The 12922-nt window shown below is 69.6% G+C and overlaps 1 protein-coding gene across 1 annotated transcript in view; it reads left to right on the forward strand.

Annotated features, from left to right (window-relative positions):
• Positions 1-11513, forward strand: part of FER1L5 (fer-1 like family member 5) — a 21396-nt gene extending 9883 nt beyond the window's left edge. The window contains exons 23-52 of the mRNA XM_086767733.1: positions 61-174; positions 249-412; positions 499-634; positions 702-827; positions 875-1045; positions 1754-1927; positions 2420-2531; positions 2606-2683; positions 2765-2946; positions 3017-3175; positions 3277-3375; positions 4349-4498; positions 4585-4762; positions 5851-5960; positions 6047-6088; positions 6153-6266; positions 7039-7170; positions 7251-7406; positions 7482-7573; positions 8212-8382; positions 8799-8947; positions 9018-9157; positions 9786-9874; positions 9963-10058; positions 10170-10311; positions 10406-10505; positions 10618-10808; positions 10892-11001; positions 11103-11250; positions 11342-11513. Coding sequence (XP_086623859.1) covers positions 61-174; positions 249-412; positions 499-634; positions 702-827; positions 875-1045; positions 1754-1927; positions 2420-2531; positions 2606-2683; positions 2765-2946; positions 3017-3175; positions 3277-3375; positions 4349-4498; positions 4585-4762; positions 5851-5960; positions 6047-6088; positions 6153-6266; positions 7039-7170; positions 7251-7406; positions 7482-7573; positions 8212-8382; positions 8799-8947; positions 9018-9157; positions 9786-9874; positions 9963-10058; positions 10170-10311; positions 10406-10505; positions 10618-10808; positions 10892-11001; positions 11103-11250; positions 11342-11440 — 3924 coding nt within the window. The 3' untranslated portion in view covers positions 11441-11513. The remainder of the gene's footprint in view (positions 1-60; positions 175-248; positions 413-498; positions 635-701; positions 828-874; positions 1046-1753; positions 1928-2419; positions 2532-2605; positions 2684-2764; positions 2947-3016; positions 3176-3276; positions 3376-4348; positions 4499-4584; positions 4763-5850; positions 5961-6046; positions 6089-6152; positions 6267-7038; positions 7171-7250; positions 7407-7481; positions 7574-8211; positions 8383-8798; positions 8948-9017; positions 9158-9785; positions 9875-9962; positions 10059-10169; positions 10312-10405; positions 10506-10617; positions 10809-10891; positions 11002-11102; positions 11251-11341) is intronic.
• The last annotated feature ends 1409 nt before the right edge of the window (positions 11514-12922 follow it).

Raw genomic sequence — 12922 nt, forward strand, 5'->3', positions numbered from 1 at the left:
GTCCCCTCCGTGTCCCCCCCCATGTCCCCCACCACGTCCCCTCTGTGTCACCCCGCGCAGGGCTCCGGGGACATCCGCGCCCACCTCCGCGTCCGGCTGTGGCTGGGACGGGTGGCCGACAGCGGGGACCTGCCGCGGCACCTCGAGGGCACCCTGCGCGTCTACGTCGAGACAGTGAGCCCCGCGGTGGGGAGGGGGTCACCCTAGGGTGCCCCCCCCAACTCAACCCCACGTGTCCCCCGTCCCAGTACGAAAACCAGACCAAGCTGTTGGGCAAGTGGGGTCACCGCGGGCTGCTGGGACGTCCCGCCTTCTCCGACAGCGCCGGCAAAGCGATGCTCCCCCGTCACAAAATCCGCCCCCCCAAGGGCTGGTGCTGGGACGGACCCTGGACCGCGGAGCCTCAGCGGCGGTGAGTCCCGCGGGACGGCCGGGGACACCCGCCCCGCCACCTCGGAGGGGACGTCTGGGGAGGGTGACGCCGGCGTTGTCCCCAAGGCTGCTGCTGGACACGGAGACCGACGTGGGCGAGGTGCTGGAGGAGGTCTACGAGAACGAGAGCCGGCGGCGCAGCGGGGCCTGGGGACCCGCCGCCGTGGCCAGCACCGACGCCGTGAGCGGCGGCGCAGCGTGGGTGCGGGTGGTGGGGCGAGGCGAAGGCGTCGGGGCTCAGCTCTCTCCCCTCCGACTCGGTTTCGCAGAGCGGGGCGGCGGTGCCACCCAAGGAGGAGGTGGCCTGTCCCCAAGGTTGGCACGTCACCGACGGCTGGCGGGTGGACACGACGGGGGCCGTGGATGAGGCCGGTGAGTGGGTGCCCCCCGCCGGGGTGGGTGGGTGGGTGGCGGCGGTGGCGAGGACCCTTGGGTGCTGCAGGTTGGGAGTACGGGGGCGAGCGCGGCCCCCGACAGCCCCCCGCCGTCGTGGCACGCCGCCGAGAAGACGTACCACACGCGTCGGCGCCGGCGCTGGCTGCGCACCCGCCGCAGGGACACCGGCGCCCAGGGGCGGGAGCAGGATGTGGCCACCTTCCTCCAGCTGGTCAGGGTGGGGGGACAGGGACGGGGCGGGGGGGGGGACAGGGATGGGGTGACAGGGGTGACTGGGATGGGGGTGGCGGGAACAGGGGTGGCAGGGATGGGGGGACAGGGATGGGGTGACAGGGATGGGGAGACAGGGGTGACAGGGACAGGGGGGACAGGGATGGGGTGACAGGGGTGGCAGAGATGGGGGTGGCAGGGATGGGGTGGCAGGATGCGCTGGCAGGGATGGGGTGGCAGGGATGGGGGTGACAGGGATGGGGTGACAGGATGGGGTGACAGGATGGGGTGACAGGGGTGGCAGAGATGGGGGTGGCAGGGATGGGGTGGCAGGATGCGCTGGCAGGGATGGGGTGGCAGGGATGGGGGTGACAGGGATGGGGTGACAGGATGGGGTGACAGGATGGGGTGACAGGGGTGGCAGAGATGGGGGTGGCAGGGATGGGGTGGCAGGATGCGCTGGCAGGGATGGGGTGGCAGGGATGGGGGTGACAGGGGTGGAGGTGACAGGGGTGGCAGGGATGGGGGTGACGGGTGGAGGTGACAGGATGGGGTGACAGGGATGGTGGTGGCAGGGGTGGGGGTGACAGGACGGGGCGACGTGGGGGGGGATGATGGGGACGGGGTGGCAGGGCCAGGTTTTGGCACGGGTGCCAGCAGCCCTGTCCGCCCCCTCGGGCCGTCCCCCCCCGTCCCCCGGGCCGTGTCCCCGCAGCCCAGCCCCGAGGCGGCGGGGGCCGAGGCCTGGGAGTACGGGTCGCTCTGGGGGTCCCGCTTCCGCCTCCAGCCCCGCGCGGGCGACTTGTGGCGGCGGCGCCGCTGGCATCGGCGCGTGGCCCCCGCGCGGCCCCCGCCCGTGGCGCCCCTCTTCCTTCTGGAGGGGGCTCCGGTAGGATGGGGGGGGGCTGGGGTACCGGGGGCAGGGGAGGGATGGGGGATGGAGGGAGGGAGGGATGCAGGGAGAGAGGGATGGAGGGAGGGAAGGATGGAGGGAGGGATGAGGGGATGGAGAGAGGGAGGGATGCAGGGATGGAGGGAGAGAGGGATGCAGGGATGGGGGATGGAAGAAGGGATGGAGAGATGGAGGGACAGAGGGATGGAGGGAGGGATGGAGGGATGATGGGATAGAGCGACAGAGGGGTAGGAGATGGAGGGATGGACGGCGGGATTGGCGGATGGAGGAGTGGAGGGATGGATGAAGGGATAGAGGGAGGGATGCAGGGAGGAACGTAGGGATGGAGGGAGGGATGTAAGGACAGAGGGAGGGATGGAGGGATGGGGGATGGAGGGACAGGGGATGGAGGGACGGATCCTGGGGCGGCAGGCCAAGGGACAGCAGGGCCAAGGCGACCCCCCACCCACCCCACCCACCCCGCCGCAGGGCCCCGAGGACGCAGCCGAGGACGAGCCGGCGGCCGCAGAGCGCCGGGCGGGGGGCTCATCCCAGGCCCCCCCGCGGCAGCCCGTGCCCCTCATCCTCTGCACCTTCCAGCGTGAGCACCCCAGGGACGCGGTGGGGGGCACGGGGACGGGGTGGCCCCCCCGCCAACCCCACCCTCTCCCGCAGGGCCCAACTTCTTCCAGCTCCGCTGTTACGTCTTCCAGGCGCTGGAGCTGGCGCCCCGCGGCACCGAGGCCACCGCAGGTGGGACCCCCGTCCCCCCGTCCCCACGGCCCCCGCCCACCGTGAGCACCCCGGGGCGCTGACGCCCTCGCTGTCGCCCAGATCCCGTCGCCCACGTCTCCTTCGTCCACGTCAGCCAGAGCACCCGCGCGCTGCCCGCCACCCTGGACCCGCTGTGGGACCAGACCTTGCTTTTTCACCGGGTGCAGCTCTACGGGGACCCCCGGGGGGTCCGTGCCGACCCCCCCGCTGTGGTGGTGGAGGTTTTCGACCAGGACGGAGGGGTACGGTACCCACGGGTGGGGGGGAGCACCCGTGGGTGGGGGGCACCCAGGCTCAAGCGATGCCTTGCAGGGCTCCGGGGGTTTCCTGGGGAGGAGCGTGTGCACCCCGGAGGTTTGGCTGGACGTGGGGCACCGGCGGCCCCCCCGGCTGCAGCGGCACCCGTTGCGGGGGCCAAAGGGGGCGGCCGGGGAGCTGCTGGCCGCCTTCGAGCTGCTGCGCGATGCCGAGGTGAGGGGCTGGCGGCAGCGGGGGGGACCCCCGGGTGATGGAGGGGGGTGTCCCGTCGTCACGGTGCGTGACGTCCGTGCGGCCCCCGCCCACCCCGGCAGGACGGGTCCCTGGCGCAGGTCAGCACCCCACCGTGGAGGGAGGGGGTCTTCAGCGTCCCCCTGGGCATCCGGCCGCTCCTGCAGCTGACGGCGCTGGAGGTGAGACCCCGGGGGGACACGGGACGGGATGGGACGGGACGGGATGGGGACGGGATGGGGTGGGGATGGGATGGGGTGGGGATGGGATGGGTTGGGGTGGGATGAGATGGGATGGGATGGGACGGGATGGGATGGCATGGCATGGCATGGGGACAAGGATGTGGGTTGGAACATGAAGAAGGTGGGATGGATGGGGAATGGGATGGGGATGGGGACTGGGATGGGCTGGGAATAGAAATAGGACAAGGATAGGATAGGGACAGGGATGGAGATGGGAACAGGGATAGGACAGGGATGGGGACAGGGACAGGGATGAAGGCGGGATGGACAAGGTCTAGGATGGGGAATGGGACAGGGAATGGGAATAGGGATAGGACGGGGGGGGGACAGGAACGGGGATGGGATGGGGACAGAGACAGGACAGAGATGGGGACAAGGGTGACTGGGGACAAGGACGCGGATTGGACGCGGATGAAGCTGGGATGGACAAGGTCTAGGGATGGAGAACGGGATGGGGACAGGGACAAGGATGGGGATGGGGACAGGGACAGGAATGGGAATAGGGATAGGACAGGGACAGGGACAGGGATGCAGGTGGGACGGAGATGAGGTCTGAGGTGGAGACGGGGAGGTGAACAGGCCGGGGACAGGGACAGGGACCATGATGGAGGTCCTGGGGATGGGATGGGGACAGGGGTGGGGACAAGGATGAAGACAGGCGGGGAGGAGGTCAGGGATGGGGACAGGGAGGAGGTCAGGGATGGGGACAGGGATGAGGGCGGGATGGGGACAGGGAGGAGGTCAGGGATGGGGACAGGGATGAGGTCAGGGATGGGGACAGGGATGAGGGCGGGATGGGACAGGGAAAGGAGGGGGACGAAGATGAGGACAGGCACAGAGGGATGAAGGCGAGATGGGGACGGGGACAAGGACGGGCACCTTCAGCGTCCCCCCGCTGCCGGGTGCCCCCCAGGTGCTGGCGTGGGGGCTGCGGGGGCTGCGCAGTGGGGTGCGGGCGCCCAGCCTGGAGGTGCAGTGCGGGGGCCACACCCTGCGGACCCCCACCATCACCGACCTCGCCGCCAACCCCAATTTCCCCATCAACGCCTTCCTGCTGGTGCTGGTGAGCACGGGGACAGGATGGGGGGGTACCCCACCCACGGGTGCTGCCGCCGGCACCCTGGGGTGACGGCGCGGCTCGGCCCCCAGCACCTGCCCGTGGAGGAGGAGTACGTGCCCCCCATCCGGCTGCGGGTGCTGGACACTCGGGATTTTGGGTACCGGCCCACGGTGGGGCAGGCCTGCGTGCGGGGTTTGGGGCAGTACCGCTGCCAGCCCCACGGCGAGGGGCAGCCCCCCGGACCCGGAATCCCTCCGCCCGGCTCCGGTACGGCCCCCACCTCGTCCCGTTGCCATCCCTGCCCCGCTCCTTGAACCCCCCTGCCCCATTCCTGCCCCGCTCCTGGTACCCCTCTGCCCCATCCCTGCCCCGCTCCTGGAACCCCCCTGCCCCATCCCTGCCCCGCTCCTGGTACCCCTCTGCCCCATCCCTGCCCCGCTCCTGGAACCCCCCTGCCCCATCCCTGCCCCGCTCCTGGTACCCCTCTGCCCCATCCCTGCCCCGCTCCTTGAACCCCCCTGCCCCATTCCTCCCCTGCTCCTGGTACCCCTCTGCCCCATCCCTGGAACCCCTCTGCCCCATCCCTGCCCCGCTCCTGGAACCCCCCTGTCCCATCCCTGCCCCGCTCCTGGGGCCCCCCTGCCCCATCCCTGCCCCGCTCCTGGAACCCCCCTGCCCCATCCCTGCCCTGCTCCTGGTACCCCTCTGCCCCATCCCTGGAGCCCCCCTGCCCCATCCCTGCCCCGCTCCTGGAGCCCCCCTGCCCCATCCCTGCCCCGCTCCTGGGGCCCCCCTGCCCCATCCCTGCCCCACTCCTGGAACCCCCCTGCCCCATCCCTGCCCCACTCCTGGAACCCCCCTGCCCCATCCCTGGAACCCCCCTGCCCCATCCCTGCCCCGCTCCTGGGGCCCCCCTGCCCCATCCCTGCCCCGCTCCTGGGGCCCCCCTGCCCCATCCCTGCCCCACTCCTGGAACCCCCCTGCCCCATCCCTGCCCCACTCCTGGAACCCCCCTGCCCCATCCCTGGAACCCCCCTGCCCCATCCCTGCCCCGCTCCTGGGGCCCCCCCTGCCCCATCCCTGCCCCGCTCCTGGGGCCCTCCTGCCCCATCCCTGCCCCGCTCCTGGAACCCCCCTGCCCCATCCCTGCCCCGCTCCTGGGGCCCTCCTGCCCCATCCCTGCCCCGCTCCTGGAACCCCCCTGCCCCATCCCTGCCCCACTCCTGGAACCCCCCTGCCCCATCCCTGCCCCATCCCTGCCCCATCCCAGGCACCCCCCTGCCCCATCCCAGGCCCCCCGTGCCCCATCCCTGCCCCATCCCAGGCACCCCCTGCCCCACCCCTCTCTCCTGCAGCCAGGACCCCATCTCCACCCCCACCCTGCCCGCCCCTGCCCCGCGTCGCCCGCCTCCGGGACAGTTTATTCGCCCCCCTCGGCGCCGCTCGCTGGGGCAGGATGACTCAGGTGAGCCCCCCGCCCCGGGCCCCGCACACCGGGGTCCTCGGCCCCCTGCCTCAGTTTCCCCAGGCAGCCCCCTCTGCGCCCCACAGACGCTGCCCAGGGTCACCGCCGAGAAGGGAGCCGCGGCCAAGGTGGGCACGGGGACAGCGGGGCCACCCCTGCTGCCCGTCCCCACCTCACCCCGCTCCCTTCCAGGCTGCGGAGGAGGAGGAGGAGGATGAAGATGAGGATGACTGGTGGAGCAAATTCTACGAGGCCGCGGGGGACAAGACAAAATGCCGGCGGAGGAGCAACAGGGACAAGCTGAAGGTGAGCCGGAGCCTGGGGACGGGGACAGGGACGGGACAGGGACGGAGGTGGGAGAGGGTGGGGACAAGAGTGGAGCAGGGGACTGGGACAGGGACGGGTGGGGACAAGGACACCGGGGTGAGGATGAAGATGGGAGAGGGATGAGGGTGGGGATGGAGAGGGGATGGGGATTGGGATGGGGACGGGGACGAAAATGGGACAGGGATGAAAATGGGACTGGGACGAAAATGGGATGGGGACAGAGACAAAAATGGGATGGGGACGAAAATGGGACGGCGACAGGGACAGAAATGGGATGGGGACAGGGACAAAAATGGGACGCAGGCAAAAATGGGATGGGGACAAAAATGGGATGGGGACAGGGACAAAAATGGGATGGGGACAAAAATGGGACGGAGACAGGGACAAAAATGGGATAGGGACAAAAATGGGATGGGGACAGGGACAAAAATGGGATGGGGACAAAAATGGGACGGAGACAGGGACAAAAATGGGATGGGGACAAAAATGGGATGGGGACAAAAATGGGACGGAGACAGGGACAAAAATGGGATGGGGACAAAAATGGGACGGGGACAGGGACAAAAATGGGATGGGGACAAAAATGGGATGGGGACAAGGTCAGGGATGGAGAATGGGAGGGAAACAGGCTGGGGACAGTGACCGTGATGAAGAGGAGGATGGGATGGGGACAACGATGAAGGGGACAGGGATGGGATGGGATGGGGAGAAGCACCAAGCCGGGGACGGGGACACAGGACCTGCTCCCCAGATCTACAGCTGCGAGCTGGAGGCAGTGCCCGAATTCGAGGGGCTGCAGGATTTCTGCCAGACCTTCCTGCTCTACCCGCCGGGGTGCCACCCCGCGCCGGGCGAGGACCCCGCGCCCGTGGGCGAGTTCAAGGTGGGTGAGAGCCCCCGGGGGGCAACCCCGGCGCCGGGGGCCAGGGCGCCCCAGGGTGCACGGCCAGGCGGCTCTCGCAGGGGCTTTTCCGGATCTACCCCCTGCCCGAGGACCCCGGGGTGCCCCCGCCGCCGCGCCGCTTCCAGGAGCTGCCACCCAGCCAGCCCCAGAGGTGCCTGGTGCGGGTCTACGTCGTGCGCGCCTTCGACCTGTCCCCCCGCGACAGGAACGGGCTGGTAAGGCCACCCGTGGGTGCTGGGCGGGGGTACCCCCTCCTCGCGCCACCCTGACGGTCCCCTCCCCGCCGCCAGTGCGACCCCTACGTCCGCATCTCGCTGGGGGCAAAGACGCTGGGCCAGCGCGACCAGTACGTGCCCAACACGCTGGAGCCCGTTTTTGGAAGGTACAGCCCGGGCGGGTGGCCCAGGGGCACTGTCACCCCTGGGTGGCACCACGCTCGGGGGGCCTGGCATGGAGATGAGGTGGCTGGGGGGTACCCGTTCCCCATCTCAGCGTGTCCCAGTGCCACCAGGTCCCCGTGCCACCACGTCCCTGTGCCACCAGATGCTCCTTTCCCCATGCTGGTGCGTCCCCATGCCACCAGGTCCCCATTCCCCATGCTGGTGGGTCCCCATGCCACCACGTCCCCTGTGCCACCAGGTCCCCATGCCACCAGGTCCCCATTCCCCATGCTGGTGGGTCCTCATGCCACCACGTCCCCTGTGCCACCACGTCCCCATGCCACCAGGTCCCTATTCCCCATGCTGGTAGGTCCCCATGCCACCAGGTCCCCATTCCCCATGCTGGTGGGTCCCCATGCTGGTGGGTCCCCATGCTGCCATGTCCCCTGTGCCACCACATCCCCATGCCACTGGGTCCCCGTGCCCCATCCTGGTGGGTTTCCACACCACCAGGTCCTCGTGCCACCAAAGTCCCTGTGCCAGCAGGTCCCTGCACCTCTGGGTCACCACTCCCCGTGCCAGCGGGTGCCAGCCCCCCGCGCCGGCACGTCCCCGGGGCTGACGGCACCCGTGCCACCAGGCTGTTCGAGCTGACGGCCACCATCCCGCTGGAGAAGGACCTGCGGATCTCGCTGCTGGACTACGACCTGCTGCCGCCCGACCAGGAGATCGGCACCACCACCATCGACCTGGAGAACCGCCTGCTCTCCCGCTTCCGCGCCCACTGCGGGCTGCCCACCCACTACCGCACGTGGGTGGCCCCTCGGGGACGGGCTGGGGACGTCGGGGTGCAGGGTCCTGAGCCCTGGAGTGGGGGTGGGCGCAAGATGGGGGACAGGGGTGGGCGCAGGGTGATTGGGATGGGGTGGGTACGTGGGAGTGGGCACCAGGAGGCGGTGGGGGACAGAGGTGGGCACAAGAAAATTAGGACGGGGTGGGCACAGAGGCGTGGGGACAAGGTGGGCACAAGGAGATGGGGACAGGGGGGTGGTTACGGTGTGGGACAGGGAGACGCGGGGTGGGGACGAGGCGGGCGCAGCAACGGGGGTAAGGCGGGCGCAGATGCGCGGGAATGGGGTGGGCACAGGGGACGGGGGGGTCAACGGCCAGGGTGGAGACACCCCGGAGGGGACAGCGCGGCCCCCAGCCCACCCGCCGTCCCCGCAGCACGGGCCCGGGGTGCTGGCGGGACCAGCTTTCGCCCAGCCAGGCGCTGGAGCACTTTGCCCGCACCCGAGGGCTGCCGGCACCCGAGTTCAGCGCCGAGGACACCGCTGTCGCCGTGGGGGACCAGACCTTCCTGCTCAGCCACTTCGGTGGGTGGGGGTCTGGGTGGGGGTCCGGGCGGGGGCTGGATCCCGTCCCGTGACGGTTCCGGCCTTGCAGAGAGCAGAGCCCCCGCGCACCAGCACCCCGGGGCGCCTCGCGAGCGCCTGGCCCTGCACGTGCTCCGCGCCTGTCACCTCGTCCCCGAGCACCTCGAGACCCGCACCCTCTACATCAGCACCCAGCCCGGGCTGGAGCAGGTGGGGACGGGGCACCCTAGGGTGGGGGGGGTGACGGAGACCCTGGGGTGACGGGGACGTGGGCAGGGAGGGACCCCAGGGTGACAGAGACTTTGTGGTGCAAGGGCACGCCAGGGGGACAACGGAGACCTTGGGGTGACGGGGAACCCAGGGGTGGGTGACGGGGACCCCAGGGTGACAGAGGGGCAGTGGAGGGGGTGATGGAGACTCAGCAGGAACCCCGGGGTGACGGGGACAGCAGGATGATGGGGACGTGGCCAGGGAGGGACCCCAGGGGGACAACAGGGACCTTGGTGCGACGAGGAGCCCGGGGTGGGTGATGGGGGCCCCACGGTGGTGAAAGGGGTGACGGAGACTCAACAGGGACCCTGGGGTGACGGGGACAAGGCCAGGGAGGGACCCCAGGGTGACGGGGACCCCAGGGGGACAACGGGGATGGTGGAGGAGGTGATGGAGCCTCAACAGAGACCCTGGGGTGACGAGGACATGACCACCAAGGGACCCCAGGGTGACGGGGACCCTGGGGCACGGCAGGATAATTGGGGGGGGGGGTTATGGGGACACCCTGGGACGCTAGCGCGGGGACAGAGGGGTGCCGGTGCCAGCGTCCCCACGGCATGCCACGCAGGGCAAGGTGCAGATGTGGGTGGACGTCTTCCCCGCCAACCTGGGCCCCCCGGGACCCCCTGTCGACATCACCCCCCGCAAGCCCCAGAGGTGAGCGCCCCGCCGGAGCCCGCGGTGGGGGGGGGAGGTGACACCCCCAGGGGAGACGGTGACAACCTGTGCGTCCCCTCACCCCGAGGTACGAGCTGCGCTGCGTGGTGTGGAACACGCGGGACGTGGACCTGAAGGACATCAACCTGGCGGGGCAGCGGATGAGCGACATCTACGTCACGGGGTGAGCGAGGCCCCCGCGTCCCCCTCCTCCCCGGGGGGGGGTGACGGCGGCGCTGGGGACGAGGGTGACGGCGGCGCTGGGGACGAGGGTGACGGCAGGGCGACACGGCAGGTGGCTGGACGGGCTGGAGGAGCAGCGGCAGAGGACGGACGTGCACTACCGCTCGCTGCAGGGCGACGGGGCCTTCAACTGGCGCTTCGTCTTCTCCTTCGAGTACCTGGCGGCCGAGCAGCGCTGCGTCCTGCCCCGGAAGGCGAGGGGGACCCCGGATTTTGGGGAGGGGGGTGCTGGGACAGAGGTGACAAGCATGGTGACACCCCCTCGTCCCCCTCTCCGCCCCACGGCAGGAGCATTTTTGGAACCTGGACGAGACGGTGCTGAAGGTGCCCCCCAAGCTCATCCTCCAAGTGTGGGACAACGACAAGTTTTCGGCCGATGATTTTTTGGGTGAGACCCCCGGTTTCCCTGCCCCGTGTCCCCTGCCAGGGTAAGGGGCACCCAAAGCTGAGAGGGGGCACCCAAAGCTGAGAGGGGGCACCCTTGGTTTTCCCCCTCGCAGGAGTCCTGGAGCTGGAGCTCACCAGGCTGCCAAAACCAGCCCAGCGCCCCCAGCACTGCACCGCCCCGGGGCCCCCCGAAAACCCCCGGCGAGCAGCGCGGGCCCCCTCGCACCTCTCCCTGTTCCGCCAGAGACGAGTGAGGGGGTGGTGGCCCTGCACGGTGCAGGAGGGCAGCAAGCGGCGCCTCTCGGTAGGTGGCGGGGGGCAGCGGGACGGCGGGGGACACAGGGCGGGGGGGGACGGGACAAATCCTGCACCCCTCTTCCCGCCCAGGGAAAGGTGGAGCTGAGCCTGGAGCTGCTAACGGCAAAAGAGGCGGAAGAGCGGCCGGCGGGGAAAGGCCGGGAGGATCCCAACATGTACCCGACGCTCCCGGCGCCTGTGTGAGCCCCCGGGGGGAGCGGCTCGGCCCACGGGGGGGCGAAGGGAAGGGGGGGCGCCGCAGGGGGGGACAGGGGGTCCCTGAGCCGGGTGTCACCCGCAGGCGGCCGGAGTGGTCGTTCCTGTGGCTGCAGGCGCCGCTGCGGGGCCTGCGCTACGGCATCTGGCGGCAACACCGCGGCCGCATCAGCCTGGCGCTGGCGCTGCTGCTGCTCCTCTTCCTCCTCCTCACCTTCGTCTACGCCACGCCGGTGAGCGCGGGGGGCAGGGCCGCCCCCCGATTTCCCCACCCCTCGGGGGCCGCGAAGGCCCCCCCGAGCTGCCCTCGCTCTCTCCTCGCAGGGTTACTTGGCCATGAAGCTGGTGAACCCTCTCGCGAGCCTGCGCCTGGCCGGCGGCCACCAGCCCGCGGCCGGAGTAGCCGGCCCGGGCCCGCCCTGACACGCGGCGCCGGGGGAGATGCCACGCGTTGGCGTCACCCTCTTTAATAAAGCCGCAGCCGTTAACGCTTCAACCACCGTCCCCAGCTCTGCGGGGTGGCGCTGACACGGGAGCTTCTGCGTTTCAGGGGGCCCCGCGGCACAGGGAGAGGGCGGCGCGGGTTCGGGGAGGAAACGGCGCTGGGCGGTGATGAGGAGCGCGTCGCGTCACACACACACACACCGATGTTTATTCCCAGACACCAGTTACAGCTCCAGGGAGAGGCGCGCGCGTGTGGCTCCTGGTCATCAGGCAAAAAAAAAAAAAAAAAAAAGAAAAAACCAAAAAACCAAACAATTAAAGAGGCAAAACACCAGAAAAACTCGAATTCCGCACCACAACCAGTGTCGGGCACTTTGAGAACAGCTCCCGCCTACAGCGGCAACGGCATCCTGCCGAAAAACCACCGGCCACGCGTGTCCCCACCCCGGTACCGCTGCCACCGCAACGGGGATCCATCCCAGCTCCCGGAAAGGTGCAGGGCGAGGACGCAGCGCCGCAGGACACCGGCGAGGAGGGTGCTGCCAAGGATGCGGCTACCGGGGCGGGAAATTTGCCACCGCGACGTCCCCAGAGCCACCCAGACTCCCCGAGGACAAAGTGACCCAACACCTTGCTCCCTCCGGGGACGCCGCGCTCTCCGTGTCGTCACCGAGGACGCGGAGAAATGGGTGACCGAAAAAAAGCAGTCAGTGAGGTAGGAACAAACCGCGACTCCCCGAAAGGCAGCGAGAGCTCCGGCTCCGACGGGCAGGGAGTCGCTCCCGCTCGGAGCGACCCCGGGAGGCGGGAAAAGCCACACGGCGCGTGAACGGCAGTGGCGCCGGGACGGGAGGCGCGCGGAGGCAGCGGCGGCATGCTGGGCGGCGGCAAAGAGGGGGCAAGGCCCGAGAGGCGGCGGCAAACCGTTCTTAAAAACGAGGAACGGGGCGTTTCATCCCGAAAAAAAACCCCAAAAAGCAACAAAACCAACCCATGGGCATCCCCAAAACACCAAATCTCAGCAGCCAGCGGGACAGAGAGGGGTTGCAAGAGAAATTAAAAAAAAGAAATAGGAAAAAAAAAAAAAAAATCAGCCTGGTCTCCAAAGACAGCTCAAGGCAGGCGATGGGAAGGAGCCGGAGCGGGATGAACAGCTTGGAAAATCCCTCGGGATGAGGGGTAACACTGCAAGCGGTAACAGCAGGAGGCGGGTGAGGAACGCAGGCGCCGTCCCTCAGTCGGCGTGGCGACTTCCGCCCGCGTTCGGGCCCCCTGCGCGGCAGAGACGCCCCCCGCGGCACGGCCCCTCCTCCGTATACCAGCTCCCAAAGCCGAACTCCGAGTCGGGGCGGGGGGACGGGCGCCGTGGTTTTTTTTGGGAGGCCACGAGGGTCGGCCCGCCGCGCTCTGGCCGGTCTGGGACGGGTGAGAGTCAGGATGTGGCTAGCAGGGCCCAGCGAC

This window comes from Chlamydotis macqueenii, chromosome 27, assembly GCF_036417535.1.
Source record: "Chlamydotis macqueenii isolate bChlMac1 chromosome 27, bChlMac1.mat, whole genome shotgun sequence".
In the NCBI taxonomy this organism is placed as follows: Eukaryota; Metazoa; Chordata; class Aves; order Otidiformes; family Otididae; genus Chlamydotis; species Chlamydotis macqueenii.